At 39.1% G+C, this 9369-nt stretch overlaps 2 protein-coding genes across 2 annotated transcripts; one reads left to right on the plus strand and one right to left on the minus strand.

Annotated features, from left to right (window-relative positions):
* Nucleotides 1-24: 24 nt before the first annotated feature.
* LOC121958320 (alanine and arginine rich domain containing protein) lies at nucleotides 25-1126 on the plus strand. The gene is made up of 2 exons (XM_042507224.2): nucleotides 25-631; nucleotides 810-1126. Exons 1-2 carry the CDS (start codon nucleotides 407-409, stop codon nucleotides 930-932), a joined length of 348 nt encoding a protein of 115 aa, XP_042363158.2. The 5' UTR covers nucleotides 25-406; the 3' UTR covers nucleotides 933-1126.
* Nucleotides 1127-2068: 942 nt separating this feature from the next.
* LOC148186665 (uncharacterized) lies at nucleotides 2069-8843 on the minus strand. Its single transcript, XM_088090237.1, has 2 exons — nucleotides 8465-8843; nucleotides 2069-4918 (listed from the first exon to the last, which is right to left on the minus strand). Exons 1-2 carry the CDS (start codon nucleotides 8648-8650, stop codon nucleotides 4619-4621), a joined length of 486 nt encoding a protein of 161 aa, XP_087946363.1. The 5' UTR covers nucleotides 8651-8843; the 3' UTR covers nucleotides 2069-4618.
* Nucleotides 8844-9369: the final 526 nt, after the last annotated feature.

A 9369-nucleotide genomic window follows, 5' to 3' on the forward strand; every position in this document is an offset into this window, starting at 1 on the left:
GGATGGGGGGGTCTTTTCAGTTCTTTTTGGAGGCAACAATAGTCTTTGTCCGAGATCTTCCACCATTCTTATTAGGGTTACCGAAAAGAGGAGGAGGAGGAGGAGATGGGGCATGCAGGCGGAGGGCTGTTTCTCCATAGTAACAATGACAAAACAAGCCAGTTCAACAGCAGGCAGGCAAAAGGGATGATTGCAGCTGCGGGACAGAAGCACACACACTTGTGCTGTGGAGTTCTGTTCACATAGGAGGACGTTTTTCGGAGAGCTGGACAGCTCAGAAACGAGAAGAAACCAAGAGTTTTATGATAAAGCGTGGACGATCCTGTCAAAGAAAATCCTGGGAGGAAACACGTGAGAGAGGCACACACTTGTACTGTACCTGCCCTCACATCCATACACTCCCAGCATGGACCGGGACAGTCACAGCGAGGACACTTTGTCCACCATGGTTCTGGAGAACATCAAAAACAAACTGATTCATGCCTTCAGGGCGACAGGAGAGACAAGAGAAAACCCTCAGGACTCTGGCTCCACTGTCAGACCGGTCAGCATCAGCAGGAGTTACCAAGCCAATGAGGAGCTGCGGAGGGCGCAGATAGATGGAGCGATAACCTGGCTGAGGTCTGAGCTGGTAAGCTTTGACATTTTGTACTTTTTTTCTCTGTAGTCTGCAACAGTTGTCATGTTCAGAAATGTCTCTGCTTTGTTTTTTGATGTTGGTTCATGAATGCACAGAGAATTTTGAGGAAAGTCTCTTGTGTCTCTGCATCCAAACATGCTGATCCAGTCAGTTCATTGTCTTCCTGCAGCTGGAGATGCGCTCTCAGGACCTCCAGCTGGCTCAGACGCTACTGGGACTCAACACAGAGATCCAGAGACTGAGGAGGGAGAGTTTCGGAGGTGTGGAGGTAGAGGGGGACGATCAGCAGTAACCAGTAGAGAGCCCTTCCTCTGGGTAAAGACTTCAAGTGATAGATCAGATTTTTTGAAGTTGGGTTGTTTGGAGTACTTATCCACAGACAGTACGGCACTTAAATGTCAGTTTGGAGAAGCAGGCAGGAGTCCCACATGGAAGTTAAGCAATCTAGAGCTGTGGAGGCACGAAACAAAACATGTTTTAGCCACCAAGTCCCAATGAAAAAAAAATCAACAAAATTTAAGTGTACACTATATTGTGAGTATTTCCACTACTTTACTTTCATTTCCAACATGGATTTCTAATGATAAAATGATGCAATTATAGTGCTCTCATCAAAGCCAGACTCCATTTAGGAAAACTGTGATTCAGCTGCTGCCTCGATCAGTTTGTGTGATTGCTTGAGCTTCGCATTGAAAAAGAGTAAGTTGGGATTCACCAAAGTCGCACAGTAACACAAACAAAACAACTGATCGATGGAGCAGTTAGACAGGCAGCGTTTGTGCTCAGAGAGCTGAATGATTATTTTTGTCAGTGGAGTTTGGTGGCTTTGGAGAGAGCATAGATGGGAAACAATTAACGGCTTCTCCGACGGATCAGTTCTCCAGATATAGCTTACACTTCAACTGATATTTATTTTTTTTAGGGCAGAATATTTTAGGTGGTTAAAATATATTTTGTTGCTTCCATGTCGGACTCCAAACTGGGGGCGTGCTGAAAGACATCTGCTGTACATAAAACACTGACTATAAATACAGCCCCACTTAAAAAATCCGAACTATCCCTTTAAGAGGCACTTAGAGGGAGAGCAGGTGGTAAAATGCTCTTACTGGAACCCACAGTGGACGAGGAAATGACTCAGATGCAACAGAAAAGATAAACTGGATTTGCTTGTGACACTGGCTCATTATCATATCAATGTGTCATGGTGAAAAACAAAAACCAGTTGCATGTAAAATCTTTTGTGTGATTTTTTTTTTTTTTTTTTTAGATATTATTGCACTTTTTTTTTCCTAAAGAAACTTGTTTGTACATATTTTGTTTCTTTGCTAGGTCAGAAAACAAGGCATAATGAATGTAAAAATGAGCTTTTGTCACAATTTTTATGTTGACATGTTTTGTGATTTGACAAAAATAAAATGTGAACCATGAGGGATTTTATGTCTTTATTGTGCTGGCATACTGTACAGCACTACTGCTGTTTAGTACCTGTTTGAACAGAAATTCGGGCATTCATGTATCACTCTTAAACATTGCTAGTTTACTAAACTCTACTAAATATGTTCAATACACACAGCCAGTTAAATTTTAAAACATGGATGTTACGTAATGGTTCATTGTACTAACTCAGGTAACCTAATAATACTTTCTCAAAGACATATTTAAAGGTCTCTGTGTGTATAATTTATGGTATCAGCCATGAGGTTGCAAAACTGAAACTTCTTCTATGTGCCAACCTTGTAGTGGCCGACACGAAATACAGTTGGCCATTTTCTAGAGCCAGTTTTTTATTTGTCCTGTCTGGGTTCCTGTAGACCAACATGGCAGACTCCGTGAAAGAGGACTCATGCTGCGCTCCATTCAGTGTCGGAGGTCGTAATTTTCCAGTTGAAGTTTCTAACTTACAACTTCAGACTTTTAGCCTTCTAGGTGCACAACACCAAACATAAAGAAAATACATGAGAGACAGAGACAAACTGATGTTTCTGTGGCGTGTTCATGGACAATTGCACCGTCAGTGGAGCCGCCTTCCTTTATTTTGCACCTCGGTGGCCTCCATGTATGCTGCCATTGTGGTGTGCCGTCAGAACGCAGAGGTCGGGATATATGCATTTGCCCCGAGTTACATTTTACTTTTTGTAGTAGGAGGTATCTCGACTTCCGACTTTAAATGGGAGGCAGCATCTGCCTTATTCTACGGCAACAAAAACCCAATGATTCTTATTTTCAGCTGATTGTAAACTAATGAAAATATACTTATTACATTATATGCCATTTCTGCCAATATATCACCCTAAATAGCACACACTGGACCTTTAACAATAATACTTGGAATAATGTCATTCTGAATGTGCACAATATAGATGCAATCATCTCCAGGCTGTCCTGTTGCTGCATTGAGTCCGTTCTGCACACGGTTACTGTTGTTAAAGGTCAGTGAGCCGCACATACACAAATAAAATCCATACATACATATTTAAATCAGGAAATACAAAACTCAACATTTGCACTGGAAAATTAGCTCTCACCAGCTGTTAACATCACTGTGTGTCCACGCAAAGAAAACGCTCGCCTCCTGACACACAAAATACTACAGAAAGACAACAATCACTGCCTTTAAGTCAAAATTTAGTACAGGACTTATATTATCCTCTGTCACACAATTTATACTAGCATAAAGCAAAGTTTGATATTTTGGAAATAACCTTTTCACTTTCCTGTTGGGAGTTAGATGAGAAGATTGATAACACCGTCTGTTTTTTTTTTTTTTGTCAGCGAGATATGAAGCTTTAGCAACGGCACCAGTCAGTTATCTTAGCTTAGCATAAAGATGTTATTTAGTCTTTAGGTATCAAAAAATGTCATAACGTGATTGCCATGATATATCACATAAAACATTAATCTGCTTAAGAAAATGAGGGCAACTTTTTGCACTTTTGTTTGCAAGAAATGCATTTTGCAGGTAAAGTCAGCTTAATATTTCCGGTAAAATAACTTAATTTTTCAAGTAAAGTCAACTTAATTTTACAAGTACATTTACGTTGATTTTACTAAAGTTGACTTAACTTGAAAAATTACGCTGACTTTACTTGCAAAATGTATTTCTTACATACAAAATATTAAGTAGATCATACAAAGACCACTTTTGCTTGATGTACATACAAATCTTTTGCAAAACGTTACCTTATTAAAACACTGTTTGGGCGTTGTGCTACAAAAAGCACAGACATCACTGTGATTGTGGCACCAAAATTGAGTATTTTAGGCCAAAACATGATCTTTTCTCAACCATACCCAAATGCTTTTTTGTGTATAAACCCGACCACATGTTTTCCATTTTTTATCTGCTACAAAATAATGAACATTCGTTAGACTATACATCTGTGTTTTGCAGAAACGTGCAACGCCAACATAGCAACTGGGTTAGTTTAAATGGAAACAAAATTTACCAGTACCATTAAATGTCACTAATAGACGTTGTAATGTGTTAAAAAAAAAAAAGTGAAAAGAGCCAGAGTCAAGCTAGTTGTTTTCACTGTTTCTGGTCTGTATGCTAAGCAAAGCTAGCCGAATCCAAACATATTCTCGGCAAAAAGCGAATAAACGTATTCCCAAATAGTGAAACACTTCTTTTAAATTTAAAGCAATCTGTCAGAAATGGTTGTGTTTTAATTTATTATATCATGTTTTTGAAAGACAACATGAAATCATAACCTTAAGCAGGCATTATTATAGAGTGACATATACTGTGTTTTGTGCAAGTATTTAAATGAAATTACTTTTGCATCAACATGGTAAAACTTTCCCCTTTTTACCCTCCACTCCATTCATCCTCTTGTCTGGCATTAAAATAATTCATGGTGGGAAATTGCAATTATTTTTTAGCTTGCTCCACCTTGTCTTTGTTGTCTGTTTTCGAGGAAGGAAGGAAGTTGAGGGGCAGCTTTAAAAGTTACATTTATTTTAGTATAACTGAATTTTTCACGGCACAGAGCTCCTCCTGCTGAATGCCCTCTTCGACAAAACTCTTGAGTAAAGGCGCGGGGGTGTCTTCAGGTAGGAAACGGAAAAGCCCACTTCCCCTGAGCCGGAGTAGACGCTGCCACTTCCTCTGTCGCTCTCAGTCAGAGAACCAGAGTCCCAGTAGCTGCCGTCCTCTTCCTCCTCGTCTGTTTCGTCCTCTTGCTCCTCCTCAGACAACTCCTGCTTGAGCTCCTGGATACCGGAGTGCAGCTCCATCAGCTGCCGGATCAGAGCTTGGTCCTGGGAACGCATTTCCATCTACACACATAAAAAATATATAGTTTTTATTTGTATGCATTTTGATTGGTATAAAGAAAGGAAAACAGATATATAATCTACCCCTCAAGAAACTGAACTTTACAGACTTTCTTGCCTTTTCGTGATCAAGCTGAGCGGGTTCATGCTCAGTGTGACACCGCAGCCATTTCATTCGAGTGTTGCCTTCTTTCAAATGCAAATGCATCCTTCTGCCGTTCTCTTTCTTTCCTTTTTTTTTTTATGAGAGGCTGTCTAATTGCAGAGACTTGTAAAATAAGATATTCAGGATTCCACCAACTTCAGAGTCCAAGTTTGTCCTGAGGAGAGAGGAATGTCCCAAACAAAAAACCTTCTGGGCCCATCTGCATTTCTTTTCTCTGTTAATTACAGCACCAGGCTGAGACCGGGCTCCGGCTGAAAGATGTCGCTTTTGTCGACACTTGGAGGAAAGAGGGAAGAAATGTGAACTTTTTTTCCTCCAAGTTCTTTTCAAATTATGTGCTGGACTGCGTGTGCGTGTGTGTGTGTGTGTGTGTGTGTGTGTCTGCATCTGTCTCTTTTCTTTACTGCTCCACTGTAAACTCTCCAGACCAAATGTCTAAATCAAGAGGTTTTTATGTGGATAACAGAGCACCGACCATCCTTCTTGCTTTTACAAACTGTCTTATTCCTTTGGAAAACTTGAACACAGCACCTCAGGGTTTGATTAGAGGTAATGGTGGCATCTGATAGAGGTTGTCTAAAATTGTGCTGAGTTGCAGCCGAGAGAAATTGGATCTCTCACCAAACCTCTCCAGGTTAACTAGTGAGTGTGAGGTGTAGATATTGGCGTTTTTAGGTGTGTCTTTTACACATAACAACTACACACAGAATAGTTTATAACTGATAGCTTTAACTGCAGTTTCTGTGTGATCAAAATTTCTCAAAATAGACAATAGTTTCAAAATAGTGATGATTTTGTAACGTTTCTCCCCCACAGTTAATGGGGCAATGACTCAGACTTTGAAAAAACAGGAAAAATGTACTTTTTGAAAATAGAAAGCTCAAAGTAAATCCACTCTTTTTTTTTAAAAGGATAAATATATTTATTCACAGGTAGACATGTTTGAATTTACAAGAAATTACTGCTTTTTTATCCTGAATTTGATTGATTGATAAATAAATAAACAAATAAATAAATAGATGTATTTAACATTGATGCTTTAATTAATTATTAATCAATTAATTGATATGGTTTGTGATTACATGAACAGCGCACATTAACACACGTTTCTGTAAATGTGCCAGTTTAGCCAACTTGACTAACTTTCAACTGTGATCCCTACAGAAAAACACAGAGTTTATTCAAAATGACAAAAAAACTATAATTTTTATAATTATTCTAATTATATTTACTGGAAAAAATATCTACTTTTTTTGTTTTTGTGTTTTTTATTTTTCAGCCTATTTTTTCCAAGTAATTTCTTTTGGTTTGGTTTTTGTTTTTCTTATTTTTTTTCTTTTTTGTTTTTGTTTTGCTTAATTTAGTTAATTTGTCTTGTAATTTCTCAGCAATTTTTTTTAAAACTTTTTTTTGGGTCATGTCTGGTTAAGTTGCTCATTGCCTTCAAATCAATTTGCTCAGGTTTCACAGTGTTAAAGTGCTCAGAAAAAATGTAAATTTGCACCTCGAGGCTATTTCCATCATTACTAGGTAAACACCGTCTGCTGATAAAGACCATGTGATATTCAAAAGTTTGAGCTTTTGTAGCAAACAGCTGTTAAATGAACTTTGAGCTTTAGCCTGGATTTTTAAAGTGATTGTCCTATGGGGTTTCTCAAAAGTAAAGCTGCCAGGTGTAATAACTTTTGGGGAAACAATATTTATTAGGATCTGTGTCAAAATACAATAAATTCTACTTGTCCTTTAAGATGAGTAAAATTACTGCGTTGTCATTCATTGTGTCGTTACACAGCAGGATCTTATTAAACGGAGCGGGAGGCCTCTGTTTTTACTGTCTGTTTTGTCCGGCTCCGGCTCACACACGTGGTTTCGCCTCCTCTGTGTGTTCGGGACACTCGGTTACCATGACGAGCTGTCTGGGTGAATGCACTAAATGCCAAGTGATATATTGAGCCCTGACAATGAGCCTTACACAGTTGCTCACAGAGGTGCAAACACAGACACACACACACACGAACACACACACACAGCCTCTTTGACCGGAGAGGATTGTTTAAAAGAGGTTGACATTGTAACAACACGAGCTACATGCATCTTAGGAACAAAAAGGCAATAACTTCCCACACAAAACATTCAGAATAATCCAGAAGGCCATTTTGTCGTGGTGACAAATGACTTGACCTTTGACATCAAGGATAATTAAGTTCTTTTATATTATCTTTATTTCACTTTGGCTAAAAGATTTGATTCGACGCTGAAACTCTGAAGTTTAGTAGAAATATTCAGATCTTTAATAGCAAAAATATAAAAATACTACTTTCCAAGTAAAATTCCTGTAGTTGAGACATTAAAGCATCAGCAAAGTACCAGCCAAAAGTACTTACAGAAAGAGTGTGACTTTAGCTGCCAAATGTGGCTACATAACAACTAAAACATGATAAATGATTAAAAAAAACATAACAGTAGCGAAAAACTGGCTCAGTAACATTCTTTAAGCAAAAGTGTGCCAAAATTCCTAAAATCAGCTTCATCAACATATCAGATCAAGTGAAGCTGTTGCCAGAGGGGCCCCTAAGAGAGGGGACACGGCCACCCTGAAACAATCACTGGGCGCCCCTGGTGAAAATAATTGGAGGCTGACATTTAAGACAAGACGTGCAATTATCTTCCATGTGCAACCGCTGTAAATATCTTTTTAACTGTTGAGGTCACACTTTGTTTTTTTCTGTTTATATATTGTTCTCTTATTGTTCTTGCTTATCTTGTTTGTACCTTGCTGCTGTAACAATGCAAGTTTCCCCTTTGTGGGATAAAGGATTATCTTATCTTATTTCAAAAGTCCTGCATTCAAAATAGTACTTCAGTAAGAGTATGATAGTATAAGCATCAAAATACAGATACAAATACATTCTTACAGAATGGCCCATTTCAGAATAAAAATAAATTTTAAAAAAAACTTAAAACAAAACCAGAATACCCAGAAGACATATTCAGTAAATACCATAAATATTTAATGTCCAAAAAAGAGTAGGAGGACGTGAATACTATCAAATCCTACCCATTTTTTAAAAAAAATTTTATCAATAAACTTCACTTTTTTTTAAATAAAAAACTTAACGTTTAATATACTTGAGCACAGTTTTTGAGTAAATGCACTCAGTTACGTTCTGTTATTAATTATAGCTGTTTATTGACTGTAGTAATGCAAAAGTACAATATCCAACTGAAATGTAGTGGAATAGAAATATAAAGTAGCATAAATACTCCTCAAATACACTTGAAAACTGTCCTTAAGTGCAGTACTTTGGTAAATGTACTTGCTGCAGAATAATCATTCATATAGACATCATTTAAGATGAGTAAGACTTCATCAGAGCTCTTACCAGTTCCCTCCTCAGCCAGGCCAGCGCGCTCTCTATGTCCAGTTTTCTGCCTTCCTCTCCAGCTGTGCAGCCCGTCCTGCTCCGAGGAGGATCCCTGCAGGCACTCTGTCCGGCTGCCTTACCATCGTCAAAGGTGGAGGTCTTGCAGGAGAAGTCCCGCAGTCTGGTTAGGACCACTTCCATCATGTTAGTTAAGTCTGCCTAACTGGGTTCCTTCTGCTGCGTCTTGTTGTTGTTGTCGGCTGTGGTGCAGACGCAGCCTCGTCTGATCTCTTGTGTTATGAGATCCCTCGCAGTTCTGACGACTTATGAGGAACTCACCCTCTCTTTCTCTCTTTCATCCACTCTGTCTCACCCCCTCCTTCTCTTCTCTCTCTTGTCTCTCTGTGAGGAGTGTGAATGTTGATGGAGCAAGTCTGACGTCAGTGCATTGTCCAAAAGGCCTGACCTGAAGTTGTTTACCACTTTTTTTTGGGGGGGGGCTTTTATTACACACACACACACACACACGCACACACACGTACAGATTATTAGGATGGAGGTGTGCATCTTTAAAGATACTTGCAGTGGCTCTGATGTGATGTTTTTGTCTGTCAATGGACGATGCACTGCAGGGAAAACAGAACGTATGGACACGCTTACACAAACATGCACGCAGCCCTTTAGTGTAAGTGGAGCTCTCATGATCTGAGTGGCCTGTCGCATGGTCAGGATCTTAAGAACAGTGTGAACAGCCATGTGTGACTAACCCTTCTCGTGCCATTTTCTCCTCACTCTGCAGCCCCTGGCAACCCCACAACACCATCTATTCACACACAAACAACACACACAGCTCCTTGGCAAACCAAACACAGGCCCACTTTCTTGAGTCCACAGACGCATCGACCAAAATAGCCACATTTACA

Source organism: Plectropomus leopardus, chromosome 17 (genome assembly GCF_026936395.1).
Source record: "Plectropomus leopardus strain MGB_pleo_1.0 chromosome 17, ASM2693639v1, whole genome shotgun sequence".
Classification (NCBI taxonomy): Eukaryota; Metazoa; Chordata; class Actinopteri; order Perciformes; family Serranidae; genus Plectropomus; species Plectropomus leopardus.

Excerpts from the sequence above, each read along its gene's own strand:
- LOC148186665 (XM_088090237.1), bottom strand. The coding sequence starts at position 8,650 with ATGATGGAAGTGGTCCTAACCAGACTGCGGGACTTCTCCTGCAAGACC. Across the intron at positions 4,919-8,464 it reads CCTGGCTGAGGAGGGAACTG|ATGGAAATGCGTTCCCAGGA; the intron begins GTAAGAGCTCTG and ends TTATGTGTGTAG.
- LOC121958320 (XM_042507224.2), top strand. The coding sequence starts at position 407 with ATGGACCGGGACAGTCACAGCGAGGACACTTTGTCCACCATGGTTCTG. Across the intron at positions 632-809 it reads CCTGGCTGAGGTCTGAGCTG|CTGGAGATGCGCTCTCAGGA; the intron begins GTAAGCTTTGAC and ends GTCTTCCTGCAG.